At 44.8% G+C, this 20,276-nt stretch overlaps 2 protein-coding genes across 3 annotated transcripts; one reads left to right on the top strand and one right to left on the bottom strand.

The window, feature by feature from the left end:
• The first annotated feature begins 11,262 nt into the window (after nt 1-11,262).
• On the top strand, nt 11,263-12,843 carry LOC4342039 (F-box/kelch-repeat protein SKIP25). The gene has a single exon (XM_015786220.3). It carries the CDS (start codon nt 11,309-11,311, stop codon nt 12,620-12,622), a length of 1,314 nt encoding a protein of 437 aa, XP_015641706.1. The 5' UTR covers nt 11,263-11,308; the 3' UTR covers nt 12,623-12,843.
• A 2,404-nt stretch (nt 12,844-15,247) lies between these two features.
• LOC4342038 (uncharacterized) lies at nt 15,248-17,595 on the bottom strand. Of its 2 annotated transcripts, none has more exons than XM_066311382.1 (5): nt 17,293-17,595; nt 16,966-17,141; nt 16,636-16,876; nt 15,802-15,938; nt 15,248-15,713 (listed from the first exon to the last, which is right to left on the bottom strand). In XM_066311382.1, exons 1-5 carry the CDS (start codon nt 17,561-17,563, stop codon nt 15,486-15,488), a joined length of 1,053 nt encoding a protein of 350 aa, XP_066167479.1. In that variant the 5' UTR covers nt 17,564-17,595; the 3' UTR covers nt 15,248-15,485. The 2 variants fall into 2 exon arrangements, with proteins under 2 accessions (XP_066167479.1, XP_015644493.1); XM_015789007.3 differs by having other exon boundaries at nt 17,323-17,595.
• Between the last annotated feature and the right edge of the window lie 2,681 nt (nt 17,596-20,276).

The raw sequence follows: 20,276 nt of genomic DNA, 5'->3' as shown, positions 1-20,276 counted from the left end.
ATCCAAACGGTTGTCTATGTAGTTTTTCTGTATCTTCAAGGTTCAATGACATTTGAATCCCGCTTTTCTTATTTCTATAGGCTTGTTCAAATTGATGCCATTTCAAACCATATTATTTTTTTATAGAGTTGCCAAATATGTGCATCCATTTAGTTTCTTACTTCATCCGTCCCAAAATGTTGCTACCTAGGATGGGTCATCCTAGGACAACGAAGCTCTGTCTAGATTCGTTGTCCTATGATAGGTCAAATCCCATCATAGGTAGCAACATTTTAGGACAAAAGAAGTACCAAACTTTAGTAAATATATAATAAATCTTACAAAAATTTGGTAAGATTTATTTTGGCTATAATCTGAATGGCCACTATGGTTTGAGAATATTGCGTTTGAAAGGAGCACAAAGATTATGTGTATGTTAGTGTTACTACTTACTACCATGTGGGACCCGACGTGGCAGGCTTAGGTGGCCACGTGCAGTTAACATCTGCCAACTCAGCTGGATGATGGCATGATGCATGTTGGCCGGCCGGCTTTCTGCAGCACACATCTGGAATTGCAGGATTCTGTCCATGGCCGACATGGGAGGGAGGCGCTCTTTCTTTTCCTTTTTCTTTTTCTTATTATTGGGCCTTTTGGACAATGAGATATTTAGCCCGGCCTTATTTTGTTGAATTCTTAAGCCCGCTCCTGCCTGTGCAGCGGGCCAGCCTTGCCGGTGCAGATGCAGGTTGGCAACTAGGCCGTCCGAAAGGCCCAAACATACTAGTCGTCTTCTTCTCCTATGGGCTGGCCCATACAGAGCAGGCCAAAATTGATTGACATGTACCTTTTGTACATGATCCACATTACATACCTTTCGTAAACACGAAAAAAAATTACATATCAATATATTAGAAGAAAACAGAATTTAAGATACACAATGCAACGTACGCCGAAAGCGGGAGGTACAACAAGAAAAAAAAACTAGCACAAAAACCCGTGAAAAGAGATTTAAAGGACTAAAGCCGGTAACACATTACATACGGGGTGTTCGGTTACCCAACTGCAGTGCTCTCCAACGCTGTTGCTGCAGCGGTTACCGTAGAGATTGTATGTTTGTTACTGTATTTGCAGGCAGCCATCTAGCCATATCGAATAGCCCCACAATAATATTATCACCTTTTTAGATAATGGTATGATAATGAGCTATTCGTGCGACATGATAGTGAGACGCCGGCCAATATGGACAAGGGGAGTTCAGAGAAAATGTCGCTTTAAGCTCCTGTTCCTTTAAACCTTTTTTTTCATTTTTGCCACGGATTATTTGTTCCGCAGTTCTTGAAAAAATTATTATATTCTATTGTTTATACTATTTATTGATTTATCACGTTAATCAAGTAAACAACGCGTAAAAAAATTGTGTAAAATTCTGTTTCAAACAGGCCTGTGAATATATATGCACTGTGGCGTGCATGGTGTAATTACCAGCACTGTGGCGTACAGGGTGAATGCACCATGCATCACGACGAATTTATTTGTTGGCCGGCCAGGATTTACGATATAATAACACTACTATTATCCTATCATTATAGCAAAGATTAATGTTTGCAGTGTTATAATTACAAATCCCCCCTATCTATGCATGGTCTGGCCGGCCTGCACATTATATTGTTTGTGGATTGACTGATCAATCAGCACTACTCAGGGTTTACCTTTTGATTTTTAATTAAAAACCTCTCCTAATCAGTTTACCGAAATCTAACCGAAAACTTGTAAAAACTGATAACTTACCATCCGGTTTCTACAAACTGACCAACAATGGTTTCAAAAAACCAGGCGGATTTCACGAAACCACTCAGTTTTGATAACCCTAGCACTGCTGATCTTTCAGGTTTTCTTCACTGAATCATCCCTTGCAAATAATGTGGAGTGGTGGACCGTTTTTGTTGTTTGTTTGTTGAGCATTACGATCATGGGCTGCATTTGTTAATAGCATATGCGGCCGGCATCGTTTATATAACAGCTAATATATGGTACCTAGGTTCTAGCTAGGCGCATCCGCGCATGTACTTATCTATTCTATTTTAAATGATACTAGTGGTGTGGTGTACGAGTCTGCCTTCAATGCCACGAGCTGATGTGTAGTATCTAATCAATTAACTATGCTATAAACTTGTAATTATAGTGCTTGTTTGGTTTAGGGCCATACCAAAACATTGGTAGTGCCAAAACCTAGGCATATTTTGGCACTACCAATATTTTGGTAGGGTAGAATACTAGGTAATGTGTTTGGATTAATACCAATTGGAAGCCAAATTTTATATTATGGTGAAGAAAGTTCTAGAATTGTACCAAATTAAGCATGGTCATTACCATTCATTTGGCTTCAAACCAAACCATCATATTTACTATTCAAACTACCAAAAAATTGGCATGACACATTTTGGCATCAATCCAAAGTGGCCCATATAGCTTTTTCTTTGGATATGGCATTATATGACTAACCAACTAACTATGCTATAAATTAAACTTGTCATTTTTGTTTTTGTTTTTTGGTTTTACAATACCCGTTGCAACACACGGGTCTTTAGCTTGGTTGTGTGTGTGTTGGCATATACAAACAGCATTCCCCTAGCTTGTCAATAGTTGAGGTTGTTGATGGCACAGGGTAGCTGTTCTCTAATTAAGTTCCCTGAGCTTAGGAGATGGCAGAAAATGAATTCTGTATGCTTGACTTTCTTTAATTTTGACATTGCAGTGAATTGAATCATGGTAATCTTGCTTTACTGATAATTTTTCAATATTTGTTTATGCGTTTGGCTCTTAATCATCTGATGACAAACAAATATTCTAGCTTTCAGCTTAACGCATGCTATCTAGAAAAAAAAAAGCACGCGCCCACACAATATGTATGATGGAGTTACCAAGCACATCAGACTTTTTGCAGGCTGTTTTTTACAGCAGCAGGCATATATAGCACCGTGGTTCCAAACAAATTAAGCAGACCATTGAGCTTTGACTACTAATTAATCTCTCAAACAAGATAGGAGGTGATGATGTACATGCTCCCAAAAAAAAAGGCAAACAAATATATGATTGGTCAAACACATCTGCCTAATTATTAATTAGTGGTTAACTTGTTAAGTACGCCTAGCTCATCAACTGTTTGACATGTGGGGCAAGTGGCCGAAAAGCTAATTTTGGCATGTTCTGGGGACAGGACCGCATCGATTTGCTAGCTAATTAGCTGTTTCTTTCGGGTATCCTGTCATGATAAAAAAGGTGATAAGCCTCATGACCAACATCGTCACATTCATCCACATGGTCCTCATCCCCGAAAGATCTGCCTTTTTTCCCTTTTGTTTATTTTTAAAGGAAAAAAATAATTTTTCAGTTTCATTTCTATCCCTTCTCTACAATGTACTCCTTTTATAAAAAACAATAATAATAATTCAAATCCTGAGGATAAATCTGAACATGATCATCATGTCTAGTTTCATCATCAGAATTTGATTAGAGTTAAGAAACCCTCTTCTTATTCCTTTTAATTTGGGACAAGAACACAGTCAAATTTCAAGTCGGATTCGCTCGAGGAAATTAAATTTGCATTGTTTGATCTTGACATGTTTGAGACTGATTTGCCCCCACACTTAATCTGGGGAAGCTTCAGGAAAATCTACGTACGAATAACCTGGATCAACATGATCGTCAAAATAGGGTTGGCTAGCGAATTGATTAAGCCCACCTCATTGGTTTGATTGAAGAACACGTCGGTATCGTCAACGCTGCTAATTAAACTCCCATAATCATGATCCTTCTTCCTTTCTCCTCCACAGGATCGTCGCTCACGTCCCGACCATCAGAATCTTCCACGACACCTACATACAACTATTTATTTGATTGTGGAAAACTGTTTAATCTGAATCTATCAATGGATTATTTCTCTATACTTAAAAAATATATGTTTTTTTTTGTAAAAAAAATGCTCTTATGATGTTTTGCTTAGACCACTTGTTAAATTCATTTTTTACTAGATTAAATGGATAGTACTTTGCAACAATAGTTCTCTCAATAATGTAAATCAAATAGGACATCCAATTGGCTGTTAAAGTTTTTATCGCTCAACATAAACCAAAAACCCAAAATAAAATTGTGCTAGTGCCGTACAACAAATGGTTACCTAGAAAAGCAAATGCTTCCATTCCATAATTCATATCATGCCCCTAGTGGTTTTGATTATTTATAGCACGTGAGACTTGGTGGCGACGTTTCAGCTGCAACAACTCTGCAAGCTGTCTTGGATCCATATACAGTGTACCATACTCTGTACTTCCTCCGTTTCTAAAAAAAAAAAACTAATCTGAAATTGGATGAAACATTTTTTTTGAACCTGTCCAAATTCGTTGCACCAGAAAACGTACTATCTAATACTAGATAGTTTTTTATCGGAGGGAGGGAATATGTTTTTACTACTCCTTCTGTTTTGATTTTTTTCCTAGTGAATCAACTTTATAAAAAATATCAACACTTTTGATACAAAATAAACATATTATCAAAATGTATCAATCTTACATTTAATAAATCTAATTTGATAATATTACTATTTTTTTTACAAATTTAATTCCACTTAAATAAATTTTATTAAAAAGATAAAAACGAAGAGATGCGATCGTACGATACGAAGGAAGCAGGATCGAACAGCAGGAGGCAGCAGCCATGTGCCAACGAATCCGGGCGAAAAGGCGTTCCATGGACTGTTGCACATCGACTAAATTAAACAAACAAGATTAATGGAGTATTAATTAAGCATGCATGGGTGTGTGTGTGTGAATGTGTTTGTTAGGCCAGTCACAATGGCTAGTGTCATTGCACGGCTACCCAAAATATTATACCATCTTCTCTCAAATGAAATCTTTTATGAAACAATCCCCACAGTGGAGGGGTTTCACTTTGACGTTTCCAAGACTAAGCAAAGCATTTAATTGATACAAGTTGCTGGGATCATTTGTACCCAAAATCCGGCGCGGCGCGGGAGAATGCAGAGGTCGCACGGCGGAGGCGGACGCAAGAGATCCGGTGAATGAAACGAATCGGCCTCAACGGGGGTTTCACTCTGTTACCGAGGACTTGGAAACGACGCTGACGAGTTTCACCAGGATGAAACTCTTTCCTTCTCTCTCATCCCCATTTCATGCAAATAATCATTTTTTATTCAGTCTTACCCCTATTAAATGTGCATGACACACCAGTGAAACCCCCATTGTGACTGGCCTTAGGCTAATATAAATAACACAAAACCAATCGCAATCAGATGAGTGGTGGCGTGATGGCCCCTGGGCGTGCATAAAGGCCAAAAGCTACCTTTTGGACGCACAGCAACCTCTTAAATACCACTGAATTATTTAAACCCAAAAAAAAAGGGGAAAAAAATCACAATCACACCGACTGTTTTCTGTTTTCTTTTCTTTGGATCGCTCTCGAGCGCGTGGGCAGCTGTACCATACCAGTAGGATCCATCGGACCAACAACCAACTTGACAACATGTTGGTGTTGGTGTTGCTCCCCCAATGGCCATGCAGCTCTTCTCCTCCATACAAGTTCTCCCCCTACCTTCACTACTAAAACCACACAAAACTACCCAACTAGGAGTAGTAGTAGATCTTTTACTGGATTTAATTGTGATCATTCTGCCCCCAGGAATACTCCTATTTGTGTAGTATTGTAAGTAGCAATTAGGAGGGTATGTTGGTTATGAAATTTTTCAGGTTTGTGTGGACAAATATGTCATAAAAGTTGGGTTAAAATTGAAACCAAAAAAACATATATTGAAGTTTTTGTGCCCCGCCGCGCCACTAGTGCTGGCAAGGCAACCCAGTCGTCATTCTCTCCATCCCGCCCTATCCTCCTTCGCAAGCCAGGCATCGACAAAGTGCCCCCCATCTTATCATACATCTTCTCTTGCACCCATGCTGCTTATCCACTTCATATTTAGCATCCACGTCGCGTCTTCTTCCAACCTCGTGGATCCGGTGATGCCCACGCGACCTTTGTGCCCTACATGTGGCCGCTGTCCACCGCTGACCACGGCCATCAATCTAAGCCTGCTGAAACCACTCTCCTCCTTTACCAACACCCCATTCATCCTAACCCCAACTCTAAACCCTTATTCATATGTTCTCCAATAGAGTTGGCGTGTCATCAGCGCGCTAGAAAAGAGAAGGAGCTCACTGTTGCTAGGGAAAAAAAAGAGATTCGAGGGGAGAGACATCCCCCGAATATATTTTTAGAAGGGAGGAATCGAATTTAGGGTAGTTGGTTACCGACAATGCTGCTAGCCACTAGGTCTCACTAGTTTCCCTCTCGTCGCCATAGAAGAAGACTGTTGTCACCACCGCTGGTAAGTCCCAGCCTCCCCTTGTCCCTCTCCCTCCAGTCCGCTCCCAAAGAGAATTAGTAGGCTAAAGATGACTAAAATTTGAGGGTTCGAGAGAGCTCTCGCGAAACCAGGCAACTGCAGATAAACAAAATCCTCTCCTCTCCCTCTTCCACCTCCAATTTGGTGGTTCGCTGCCAATGAAGAGAGGGGGAGGGATCAACATTTCTTCTCTACTAGGTAGTCCTAGGTTTAGTCAGGCTTTTCCCTTTTTCGAGTACATCATGTTTCTACTCTTGTGCAATGCAAGGAGGTCATCGGCATCCGATCTCCCTTGTCTCAACAACTCTGGCCATGGAGGTACTTGCTAGGCTTCTTTCCAGTGAGGTCGTCTTGTCTGTGATTTGTTGGGTCCCTCCAAGATGTCAGCAACTAAATGAGCAGTTGATTTGTTTGGGTGGGTGGCTTCATCCTCAATCCCAACATCTAACAGGTAGCGCCGAACGTCCTCTCTTTCTTCGGCGATCTTCCTGTTGTCTTCGGTCCTCTTCTTTGTCTCCCGCGACAGGTCTTGAAGCAGCAACTGAAGCGCTCTTATATGGTGCTAAGGCAACTGTAATCTCCATCTCCAAGATGCCCCACCTGGGTTTTCTATTTGGCAATACATTCTGCAGTTTGCCATGGTTCTTGCAAACTTGTTGTCGTTGTTGTCATCGATCGAGGAACCGATGCAGAGGAAGAAGCAAGACTAAGACCCTGATTGCTTTTTTCTTATCTTTTGTAGTCCTTATCTGCTTATTTTGTTCTCAAGTTATAACGTACCCATTTTTTAGGGGCTTATGTGCAAATCTAGCTATCCTTTCAGCTAGCTTTATGTTAAATAAGATAAATAAATAAAATAAATATGACTAGAATTTCTAGCAATTTTAATCATTCGAAATTTAGCAATCTTCTTAAAAGCGTTCAGCGTGTCCTTCGCCCATGGCCCCCAATGATTAAAGAAAACCAAGACAAAAAATAAGAAAACCCGGAAATAACTGAGGTGAATGTAGTCGGCAAATACTCCTAGCTAACTCTGATGTACGTATATGTAGTTTGAAAAATGCGGACGAACGGTGCCTTTTCCGCGGTGACGCAATGTACGCATGTGACCGTCTGCTAGTGGCCTGCCCACTACGTACGTCTACACGCACCATTCAAATATTCAATTCAATAACCAACAACACGCAAAAAAAAAAAAAATTTGGAGCAATTGAGCAAATGGCCAAAACAACTTGTCGTCCTCTTCCATCTCTTTCTCTCTCTATCCCATAATGCCTCACGTATGCCATTCTCTCTTTTTTTTCCCAATGTTTTTCATGCCATTTCCAGCTGTGCTTTCTGTACCGTACGTCATGGCCCTCCTATCCTGAGGAATGAGGATCCCCTAACTTTGTGCAGTTTGCAGTTATGCCCTCACATGTCAGTGGCACAACTGCAAACTGCACAAAGTCAGGGGATCTGTTTCCTATCCTGAGATATCTGGTTGCTATTCATTTCTTCAAAAGAGCTGTTTACCTAAATGATACAGTACATAGAAAGTTGATATTTATTCAACCAAAAATAAACTGAATTGTTTCGAGTGAATTTTTTTAGCTTAGGGGATGTTTAGATCCAGTGGTGTAAAGTTTTGGCGTGTCACATCGGATATTATATAGGGTGTCGTATGGGATGTTCGGGCACTAATAAAAAAACTAATTACAGAATCCGTCAGTAAACCGCGAGACGAATTTATTAAGCTTAATTAATCTATCATTAGCAAATGTTTACTGTAGCATCACATTATCAAATCATGGAGCAATTAGGCTTAAAATATTCGTCTCACAAATTAGTCACAATCTATGCAATTAGTTATTTTTTAAGCCTATATTTAATACTTAATGCAGGTGTTTGAACGTTCGATGTGACAGGGTGAAAAATTTTAGGGTGGGATCTAAACATGGCCTTAAAATATAGCCTATAATATGTTTGAGCATAATTTCGCTCCGATCAACTTGATAAGGGCAAAGCAAAGAGAAAATTGGACTGGTACAACCATTCCGAAAGATACCACTGAAACATCTCTTTGCTCATACACCACTGATAAAGTTTCAACTTTTACAACTTCCATCCAAAAAAAATTTCAGTGGCATCATGATTCCATAAGTTTGAACCATGCCGACCTAGTATTATCTACAGATTTAAATCAAAAGGAGTAGCACTATATTTGAGGATGTTTAGTGCCTGTGCCACAACCCATAATCAAACAAAAGCTTTTTTGCAAATTGCAGGCAAAGCAACAGTGCAAAAGTCCAAATACTTGAAAAGGCAAGTGTACTCCTCTTCCATAAATGGAGGTATTGGGTTTTTTGCTGGTAGGTTTGCTACAGTAGCATCCAAAAAGGAGCAGGCAATAATCAATCTGATCTGATCTGATCTGATTTGCAAGTGTATGCATATCCCTGCCTTTACACATTGACTCCTCCCCCATTGGTTCGTCGGTTGGCTGGTTGCTCCCTACTTTTTCGCACATACATCATCCATCAATTCTCATCGTCCCTCCGTCGGCCGGCGGAAAAGTCTATGTGTGATTAACTAAAAAGTCTATGTGTAATCGCTAAACACACCCGACCATTTCACATACCTGAGCTTGATTCGTTGTATTAAACTGAGGGAGGAGTAGATAGTATACTCTCCCAGTCTAAAAGGTTACCGTTTTAAATTGGTTATCATAGATTAAAGTTTCATGAGAAATAATATAAAACATTTTATTAAATGACATGTGGTAAGGATGGGGTTAGGAGAAATATGAATGAGAGATAATTGATGAGACAAGTACTTTAGAGTGCCAATTTTTGTAGCACAAATTTTATTTTATTTTTTAAAAAATAAAGGGATGGAGGGAGCCGTATATATCAAACGAGAAGGGAAAAACAAAAGGAGGAAAGAATGTGAATGTCCAAATTCAGAGAGCAGAAAGTTGCTTTGAATGGGATCTGCTCCACCATCGAATATCCCAACTCAGATATGTCGAATCAGATTGTGTTCCTATGCTTTACCGTGAATTCTTTTCCAAATTCCAAAGGGTGGCCTGCCAATTATTTTTGGCCTAAAATGATCCCAAGATTGTTATGATTATATGCCAGTCAGCGGCCTGTTCTACTATAATTCATTCATTCCTTTTAGATTATAAGATTATTATAGCTGATAGATTATATGCAAATTATTCATGCCCGTTTTCTCAAGGTATGATTTCTCCAAAAATCTTTCTGCACCTGCATTGCAATCTCGAGTCGTAGGTAAGTGTGTAATTTGTCAAAGAAATCAGACTCATAGAATTCTAATAGTACTTTCCCAGCGTTGAAAATTTGCTGTATGATGATAGCACAACGAGAGGTCCAAAGTGCAAGAGCAGAAGAGAAGATACAGGGGAGATCCCGATCGTGCAGCTTTTGAGTCACAGAATGAAAAAGCATCAGCAGCAGCCAAATGAGATTGTATATGTGTACCAGCTGCTAGCTAGAGTTCGTCAACTCGATCGTTTTACAGCATTTTTTTTCTTCCTTTCTGGTGGATGGTGACCACGCAAGTTAACTGACGTGTAGTTCGTTTTATGTTGTCATAAAGTGGATCCATCATTGCACAGTTGTGCACTAGCTTTGTTATCCTTAATTTGTTAATCACAGCTGACGTACGGGTTAATTTTGTTGCAGTCTGCACTAATGACGCACTTCCTCTATCCATCAATCAATATAAGGTTCCTCTGCACTAAGGTTAAAAGTGAAATCACTTTGATGCTCATAGAAGTTTGCCTGCCTAGAAGTGATCATGCTCAGGGACACATCAATAAATACATGGAATTATTGGGAGATGTTGGACTGGGAAAATAGTAATAGAGAAATATTTGAATTTATAAATAAATTTTGGATGCTAGAAAATACTTATATTTATAGATATAGATGACTTAATCACAGCTGAATGTCTCGATCTCGCATTGTAGACGTAAATAGTGAAAACTAAAACTAACAAGTACTACCCCCTCCATCCCAGAATATAATTATATCTAACTATAAATCTAAACAACTATATGTATCTTAGATTTATAATATAAAAAAATATATTTTGGAAGAAAGGTAATACTAAATGTTCTTCCTCTAGGCTCTTCGACTCTGCGCTCTCTTCGGTCTCAGTGGTTGTAGAGTCCATTCTCTCGAAGGGTCATCTGTGGTCGTTAGTTGGCGTTGCTTCTTTTAGAAATTTCTTGGGAGTATAGTGTGACTCTGTCTCTCTCCCAACTGATTAGAGTTGCGTTTAGCTGTCATAGTATTCTCTTCCCTTTTTCTTGGTTGTGTTTTTTTCTCTTCCCTTGGCAAAAGCCAATCTGGCTGATTGCGTCGTGCAACAGATTTTTTTTATAATATATTAACATGTAATTCTTTTAAGCGTTCACGGAAAAAAAATCCTCGTTTTCTTTTGCTTTTTGCAACGACGACCAACGCTATAATAATTTCCAGCTAGTTCGATGAGTGATCCTGAGTCCCCTGATGCATGTGTACACGTACGTGCCTAAAAGCTAGCCGCATGGGCCTGTGCAGCTGTGCTCTGTACATTGTGTGGAGGCAACGGCGACCCAACGTCGCGGCTACCCGCGTTGCAGCCTGGCTGTACATACATGTTGCTGCTGTGTTAGCTTCGCTTAGCACCACACAAACACAAGCTGACCAGTGACCTCTCCTCTCATGTTCCCATATCTATGGCCGTATGGGGGAGGTGGTCAAGCCTTCCCCCTCCCCTGCACTGCACCCCCCAACCTTTCCGGATTAATTGTACCACCTCGCCTACGCACATGCGTCCGCCCCCAATATAATACTGCTCCTGCTACCGCCGTGCTCGCTGAAGCAACTCGGGTTCCTCCTCTGATATAGTAGTATTGCGACCATGATGGCCGCGGCTAAGCGCCCCTACTGCAAGCCGCCGCCGCCGACGACGACCACGACGGCGATCACTTCCTCCTCCGGCCAGAATCACAAGCGGCTCCGCCCTTCGCTACCAGCTGCTGCTGCCATGGACGGCGGCATGGAAGAGGAGGCGGTGGCGCCGCCGCCGCCGACGACGATGACGACCACCACGCCGCCGCAGCCGCTGCTCCCCGGGTTGCCGGACCACCTGGCGCAGCTCTGCCTCTCGCCGCTCCCGCCGCGACTCCTGCACGCCGTTTGCCGGCCGTGGAGACGGCTCATGTACGCGCCGTCGTTCCCGCCGTTTTTGTCTCTGTACGCGCTCCTCGACGACGCGGATGCCGACGCCGGCGTCTCGTTTGCCGCCTACGACCCCTTGGCTGGACGCTGGGACGCGCTTCCCTCGCCGCCAATGCCGTCGCCGCCGCCCATGCTCTGGCACCCCTCCTTCCTCGCTCGCCGCCTCCCGCTGCAGTCCGTCGCCGCCGCCGGCCGCCTCGTCCTCGTCTCGGGCTCCACGCAGTCCCTGCACCCTGCGCTCTCCCGCCCGCTCGTGTTCGACCCGGCCGCGCCCACGCCGCGGTGGCAGCTCGGCCCGCGGATCCCGCTATCCCCGCGCCGCTGGTGCGCGGCCGGCGCGGCGCGCGGCCGCGTGTTCGTCGCCGGGGGCGTCGGCGCCGGCTACGACCCGGCCGTCGCCCGCTCCGGCGCGACGTGGGACCCCGCGGCCTCGCCGCCCCCCGCCGCCGCGTGGGAGCCGATCCCGCCGCTGCGCGACGGGCGGTTCAGCCGCGACGCCGCGGAGGCCGTCTGCTCCGGCGGGAAGGTCTGCATGGTCAACCTCCGCACCCCCGGCGCCAAGGAGGGCGCCGTGTTCGACCTCCGCGCCGGCCGCTGGGAGGACATGCCGCCCGGCATGCTCGCCGGCTGGAAGGGCCCCGCGGCGGCGTCGCCCCCGGACGACGGCGAGACCATCTACGTCGTTGACGAGGAGCGCGGCGCGCTCACCGCCTACGACTGGGGCGCCGACCGCTGGAGGACGGTAGCCGAGTCCGACCGCCTCAAGGGGGCGGCGGAGATGACCGTCGCCGGCGGGAAGGCCTGCGTGGTGGCCCCCGGCGGTGGGAAGGTGTTGATCGTGGACGTCACGCCACCGCCGCCGCCGCCACCAGCAGCGAGGAGGGAATCGTGGGCGGCGCCGCCGCCGCCGCCGCGCATGTGGGAGGTGGCGGCGCCGGGCGGGAAGCGGGTGGTGTCGCTGCACGTGCTGCCCAGGATGACACGCCCCGAGTAGGCGAAGCTCGTCTCCGCATGGATATGCGATTCGGTACACGTAACACAGCACAGCACTGTACAAAAACGAGAGCTCTTTTGATTTTGCCGCAGATTGAAGCTCGATTATTTTTTTATATTGATTTTTGGAGTAAATTCCCCCCAAAAGCTTTGAATCATGCATGCTTCTGTTCATTTCAATCAACAAAAGAAGAAGAAGAGATGGATCGATGGAGCGAAGAATTTGTTTTTGTCGATCCACACACACACACACACAAAAAATCTGAATGTGAATGTTCGTAGCGTTTTTGGATACCGTGGTCCATTTTATGTTGTTACTGCTTTAGCTCCAAAATTAGGTTCTATTCTATTCGTCCCAAAAGCCATGACCAAAGTGGTAGGGATCCCCGTGGGCGATGGCAACGGCGGCGGCGAATGACCGATTTGCTGCTTTCGCCGTCGATCTCCGGCCATGCGCGCGCGCGCGCGAAGGAACCTCGCATCTTTTCATCTCCCTTTTTGTGTGGATGCTGTCTGTGATCATCATATCGATCCGCTCGTGGGCCATGCGTCGATCGATCGATCGATCCGGCGAACTTTTTTTGGTTGGTCGCCACCGGCGGTGGCAGGTATGGGCGAATCTACAGTATTAACATCGGTGTCAAACGATACCGACGACTTTCGATAAAAGTTATGGTTAAACTGCTTGTTCATATATTACAATACTATAATTATAATATCGATAGACACGTTATGATACCAATGAATTATTTTTCTAGATCGGCCACTGCAGATAGGGTGTGGTTGCCGTGGTTCCAACGGAGGAGGACCCGGCTGTCCACACGGACCGAGTCCTATTCGCCGTCATGGTGACGGCGACATTGGCTGGCTCTGGTGTCCTCTTTGTCTTGTTGTCGGTTATAAATAACGCCGCAACGATAGCTCGAAAAGTAGGCACCTGTCGTCCATGCCAACTTGCTCTCGCTTGCATGGTCACACACAACACAAGAGAGAGAAAGAAGAGGAGGGGGCAAAAAAAATAAAAATCTGGGTGTGAGAAAGTTTATAGCTCATTCATTGACGAAAGGCGGGAGAGCGACGCGCGCGCGGTGGCCAACGAGCTATTTGCGTGTTTATAGCTCTTCCCCGCCGTCGGTCAGGATGGAACAAAGCTAGCGGACGGTGGAAACGAGCCAAAAACGGGCGACCCTTAATTGCGGCGAGATGCGATGATTCCTTGTGTGTTACTGGTAACTAATTGCGATGGCCACTCGTCCGGCAAGTTTCGCTCACGCCTGATGTCATTTCTTCTTTCTGGTTATCTTTACATCGGGAAAGTGATTTTATCCCTCCATGGGATATCTGCTCGTTTCGTGCATGCCACCTAAATAGTCAATAAAAAATATGAAAAAATTGGCAACATAGATTAATATGAAATATATAACTTCTATAAGTTGTAACAAAAATAACAATATAATTGCGAATGTGCGATAACTATTTTCAGTTAATTTGTTATTTTTGTTACAACTTGTATAAGTTGAATTTGGTCTTGCATGTTTGTGGAGTGATATATTTCGTATTAATCTATGTTGTTAATTGTTTTTAAAATTTTTTGATAACTATTTAAATTTAAATGACATGTAAATAATGAGGGGATATCCCCTCGAGGGATGAAAATCCACATCCCTCTACATCCTTCTTCACTTGCCAAATTCTTCAAGTCCCAGATGCTCTGAAAGTGATGGCTTCAGGACGGCCTGATTCTCACACACTTTCAGACAAGACTTCTTTTTTTTTTCCCTTTCATTTCCTTCCAAAAAGGAGAAAGCTTTTCAGACAATTGTGTGACAGAAACTAAGCAATGGTACTACTCCAACTATCATGACCGGTTTCTTGGCCAGTTAAGTGCCAACTTGATTTCAATCAGATTTCAGGCGTTTCTCAGAGAACAACTTGAGCTGCTTGCTGTGTAGGAGTATGTTGGTAGCTTGCAGAGAGTACAGTGCTTGCTTAGACCATGTGCCATCAAGTAAAATAAACCTAGAAAGTGAAATCTTCATTTTGTTAGCTATCACCTAGAAAAAGGTGAACGCAAGAACTGTAACAAGAGAGTGATATTTCTAACAGGACACTCAAAAAAAGACTAAACTGTTATAGTAGTGAAGAGTAAGCAAGACACTAAAGCCTGAAAATGAAATCCTCACCTGGCTCAAGTCTCAACTGTGACTGAACAGCCAACCAATATATGCTAAGGCAAATCATTTCCCAACACTGCCGCACGATGCTGCTACCTCAACCGGCCTAATTAGCGTTCCTGAATTACCATCATCCAAATCAAAATTAAGGTTAGGAACAGTCACTTTCTTACACGGTTACACCCACTGGCTTGCTTGACCGATAGCAGTATACTACCAACATATACTCCATATAGCAATGGCAACAGACAAACCGATAATTTCTCTTGCTCAGCAACTTGTTCGTGACCTTGTCTAGATCAACCTTAATTGTAGCAATTAGCTACAATTAAGGCATCTTCTAGACTGTCTGGACAAGTTTGTAGTCTCGTCCATCCCTAGACAGACCGGCGTTATAATTGGGATTCGGACGTGCGGCTTATTGCAAGACATTTGGGGCACCAGCACACCACTACAGTTAATGATTATGCTCATTTGGATACATTGCAAAATCACTATAGTTAATGATTCCGCTCATTTTGGATACACAACTTCTCGAATATGCTATATTCTCACGACATTACATCCGAGTTGGCTTTCTTACAGTTACAGTTTCCAAGCAAATTGTTGATAGGTTACAACTTACAAGCAAAAGACAGCTGGGGAAACAGACAACATGTCCACTCTCTACCAGCAGAGTGTGCAGAGTTTCTAATCTGGCAAGGCAGTCCCCCTTTCAAGATTGTTCTTGATCTCAAGAGTATACTTGCCAAATGCCCTCTCAACCTTCTTGTTGAAGTGTTCGTTCCGGTCATTGATCGAGTCAATGTCCTTGTCTTCATGGAACTTGCGCCTCCTGCTGAATGCTTTCCGTTTCTCATCCCGTTCCTTAAGCTCATTAACCATCCTGTCTATGTTTTCTTCCGGGACCTTAGACACCTGTTCAACGCACAAGCCATCGATAAGGACTCCATGACAGAAGGGCCTTAAATTCAATTAGTACAAAGTTTGGTACGATGGCAAGTACCTTCCCATATTGGAGACTTGAAGCGTCCCGATAAAATTCAGGATCGGCTTCCTTTGCTTTGTTGTATGCCTCCATGTCAACCTCAATGTTCTTGGTCCTCTTTTTGTATGCATCATATAAGGTCTTCTGGTTGAAAACTGCAAGTGAGAACACCCCCATTTATATAGAGGTACGAGGTTTAAATTAAAAAGATCAAAGGGAGTTCATGGCCAAACTCAAATTGTTTCAAACAACAAGCTATAACCATGGGCCTATGGCGGCTACCTTGATGCTTTCTGATTTCTGACTATAACATAAGCATCAGGGATTTCCAGATATAAAGAATCATGTAAGTAGACATCTCATGGTGCCAGACATTCAATGCACTATGTAACAAGAAATGCTAACCAGATGTTGCATTGCTGAAGGCTAGACGCAAAAATTATAGGGAGCATTTGTCAAGAGCATATATAACATATAATCTTGTTTAAGAACATCAGTAATTTACACTTGCAGGTTTAATATTTAAATGCAGGAAAAACAGAAACATATGTTGGTAAAGTTTGCAAAGCACAGGTTAAACTTATAAAACAAAGAAACTGATATGACAACCTAGACCCTGATGGGAAAGGAACAACATGCCATATACTACTAGGTAACAAACTGACAAACAATTATTCAAGTAACTTCAGAAAATTCATTTGGAATTAGCTTAAAACACGTATAATAAACACCACAACGACAACCGGCCATGAGAGACAGCAATATGAATACGGATGTGTCGAAATTCACCAAAGCTACAGAATATGCCTCTGAATATAAATTGAATGAAGAAATTCGAGAGATGGAACTCACCATCCCAACCATATGGTGCAGGTTCCTTTTCCCACTTCTTGTATTTTGCTTCGGCCGACTCCTGTGTATCGAGCATGTAAGACTTTGTCATGTCCAGGCCATTTGAGTCAAGAAGCTTTCCGATCTTCTTTTTTCTGTCTTCCAGCCACTTTTGTTTAGAAACACCTCTACTCTCAGCGCGAGGCTCCATCCTCTTCTTCTCTGCCACCATCGCTTGCTGATTTGCCTTCCTAGCTTCATTCTGCAGCACGAGAAACAGCAAAGAGATGAATACCCAAGACTGCACAGACAACAGCTATGACAAAACAATGGAATTGCCGATGACCGCACCATCTTCAGCCGCAACTCAAATAGCTTCTTCTGCTTCTCTGTCATCTGCGGGTAACCGTCGTCTGAGCCGGCGTCCTCCTGCTCCGCATCATCATCACCACCACCACCCTCAGCTTGGGCAGCGTCGGATTTGCCAGCGTCTGCAGAAGGCGGTTCTTGCTCCGCACGCTCCAACCCTAAATCGAAGCCAATGAATCACTCCATAAGCACCCAATACAGGCTCAGGACGAATCGAATTACTCCTAGCCTCGAATTAGAATTACCACTATAGTATGGATTCATGGACATCACCCATGGCGCAAATTGCTCCGATCAGAAAATACGTACAGAAGCGAGAGGAGGAGGCGGGGCTAGCACCTGATTTGGCGTCGGCGATCCTCTTGAAGCAGTACTCGGAGCAGACGTGGTAGGGGTTGGAGGCGTTGATGCAGTCGGGGTGGACGGTGCGGTCCACCGGCGGCCGCTGCTCGTCCTCGATGCGCTCCTTGGCCTCGGCGATCTTGCGGAGGCAGTAGTCGGAGCACTCGTGGAACGGGTTCGACGAGTTGATGCACTCCGGCCGCGACTTCCCCGACGCCGCCGACGACGACGACGCCATCGGCCTCCGAGCTCGGGATTCGTCGGAACCCTAGAAGAGGATTAGCTCCGCGTGCGAATTGGGGATTGAGAAGGCGATGGCGGCGGCGGCGAGGTGAGGTGGTGTGGTGGGCTTCAAACCGGGCCGAAGAGACATTGGCCCACCCATTTCCCAAGGCCCATGCATTCCGCATCGCAGCCAGCCCATGAGACCCAGGAGTTAGTTCAAAGGCCTAAGATACTTTCACTTTGGTCCAACGATCAACTCCTACAGAAGGAAAAAAGTTTATTTCGGATCCCTCAACCATTGGCTGAGTTTGATTTTCGTCTCTAATTGGCAAAATCGAGCACAGCGAATCAATTTACCTCCCCACACCGTTTTGAGAGAGATTTTGGGACTGCCTATACATTTGTCGATAAATTTTTCCTCAAAAATTTGACAAATGTAATTATAGCACAATCGTAGTGTAATTACATTGTAACTTGCGTGTAACTACAGCGTAACTTATATGTAAGTTTCACATAATTTTGAATCGTTAGATCTATTACAAGATTTGTTTTGGTGAGGAAGAAAACAAATCATAGCACATACATATATGAAAGAATTTGTTCCCACGACCTCCATTTTACCGAAATAACATGTTACGGAGAGATTTTTAAAAATTACATACAAGTTACACTATAGTTACAGTGTAATTACATGCAAGTTACAGTGTAATTACACTACGATTGTACTGTAATTATATCTGTCAAATTTTAGGGGAAAAATTTGTCGACAAATATATAGCAAAATCGACGTGGTGTCTACGCGACAAAACAAACAGTAGAGCCCACGTGTCACCATCTCCCCCCCCCCCGGATTGCGGAGTAGTCGGATGGCGTTCAGCTCAAAGTCTAGCAAGAGGAGACTCTATGGTTGGTGTAAAAAAACAGTAGACTATATGGTTCTGTTCTTTTCTCTAGCAAAAGTTGTTCTTTTCTCTAACAAAAGTTGAATGAAAATTAAAATTTCTGTGGCACGTTTTTCAAACTGCTAAACAGCGTTTCGTGCGAAAACTTTCTATATGAAAGTTGCTCTAAAATATCATATTAATCTAATTTTCAAGTTTGTAATAATTAAAACTTAATCAATCATACGTTAATACCACCTCGTTTTGTGTAAAAAACTTAGTCTTCATCTTCGGAAGAAAAGAACACCACCTATATATGCGAAAATAAAGGATCCAGGTCCAAAACTCCCAAAGAACTTGAGCAAAAGTTCAATTCCTCTCCGAAATCTTGAAAATTGCAAATTCTATGCCAATTCTTCGACGAACTGAATGTAGAAGTACCGTCACTACCCTATGCCTAAGAATTTAAGATCCTGTTGCGAAACATAAATAAGAAAACATGGATAATGATTCCGTTCGGGCCACCGGGCGGGGGAGGAAAATTCGGGCGCTCCCCCCCCCCCCCCGCGCGTGCGCGCATGCCTGCGCTCCACCTAGCCCACCACGTGTCCACACACAAACAGCTCTATTGCAAAAAAAAAACCCACATATTTTGGAAATCCTCTATTAAGGAAATTTGGTTTTTTTTCAAAAAAAAATGTTTCATCTAGTGCATTCACAATGTTTCACTATGTATAGATCTAATGTTGCAGTGAACTGAAATACTCCATCACGGTCGTCCGAATTACCCCCCTGAACCACAAAAAAAGTACGAATTACCCCCGGAACTATCACGGTCGTCCGAATTACCCCCCTGAACCATAAAACCGGGCATTCTTCACCCTCAACTATGCAAACCGGACGAATTACCCCCCTCGACCCAATCCGCGGTGGTTTTGGTCTACGTGGCGTACACGTGGCAGTCCAGTCAGCATTTTATTTATTAAAAAAATGTGGGACCCACCTGTCATAGTCTCTCATCTCTCTCTCCTCTCTCTCTCACTCATCCTCTCTCTCGCTGGTGGCGGAGGCAAGCGGCAGCGGCGGTGCAGACGGCAGGTGGTCGGCAGGGGCGCGCGGGTCAAGCGGCAGCGGCGGCGCGGGACGGGCGGTGGGCAGGGGTGGGCATGCGAGCGGTCGACGCAAACGGCGCGGATGGGCGCTCATGGCGGCGCGGGGACGGGCAGACGGGCGGTCGGCGCTCATGGCTCTTCCGCCCCACATGGACGCCGCGATGCACGCGCACGCGCACGAGGTGTTCGTCTCCCGCGCCCGAGGCGAGCTCCTCCTCGTCGGAACATGTGTTCGCGGTGAAGGAGCTTGACGCGGATGACGAGGAGACCGGGGAGTGCACCGGGGAGCGGGAGGCCGCCATGGCCAGCATCCTCGAGCTCTACCGCTGCAACCTCATCGAGCACCGTCGGCATTGGCTCCTCGCCCGCTCGACGCCCGCCCGCAGCCCGCAGCCATCCCCGCAGCCGGCCGCCCATCGGTGTCGGCTCCTCGCTAGCCCGCCGCCCGCAGCCATCTCCGCCGTCGTCGTCGGCAGTCGCGCCGCTCGCTCTGCCTCCACTGCCGGCCGTCCGCTCCGCCTCTGCCTCAGTCGCCCGCCTCGCCGCATGCGCCGCCCCACCCCCTCCCCGCCTCGCCGCCGCTTCTGGCCACCATCCCGTCCATGTCTCCGCCGCGTCGTGCGTGCCGCCATGAGCACCGCCGTGTGCGCCGACGGTCCGTCCACCCGCCCCCGCCCGTCCCCGCGCCGCCGCTTGACCCGCGCGCCCCTGCCGACTGCCCGTCCCGCGTCAT

Source organism: Oryza sativa, chromosome 6, assembly GCF_034140825.1.
Source record: "Oryza sativa Japonica Group chromosome 6, ASM3414082v1".
NCBI lineage: Eukaryota > Viridiplantae > Streptophyta > Magnoliopsida > Poales > Poaceae > Oryza > Oryza sativa.
The sequence above is the reverse complement of the archived record's forward strand: the minus strand, read 5'-3'. Positions and strand labels throughout refer to the sequence as shown.

Coding starts and splice junctions, on each gene's coding strand:
- LOC4342039 (XM_015786220.3), top strand. CDS start 11,309: ATGATGGCCGCGGCTAAGCGCCCCTACTGCAAGCCGCCGCCGCCGACG.
- LOC4342038 (XM_066311382.1), bottom strand. CDS start 17,563: ATGGCGTCGTCGTCGTCGGCGGCGTCGGGGAAGTCGCGGCCGGAGTGC. Junction 16,877..16,965: donor TTGAGTTGCGGCTGAAGATG/GTGCGGTCATCG, acceptor CTCGTGCTGCAG/AATGAAGCTAGGAAGGCAAA. Junction 15,714..15,801: donor CAAGTCTCCAATATGGGAAG/GTACTTGCCATC, acceptor TGCGTTGAACAG/GTGTCTAAGGTCCCGGAAGA.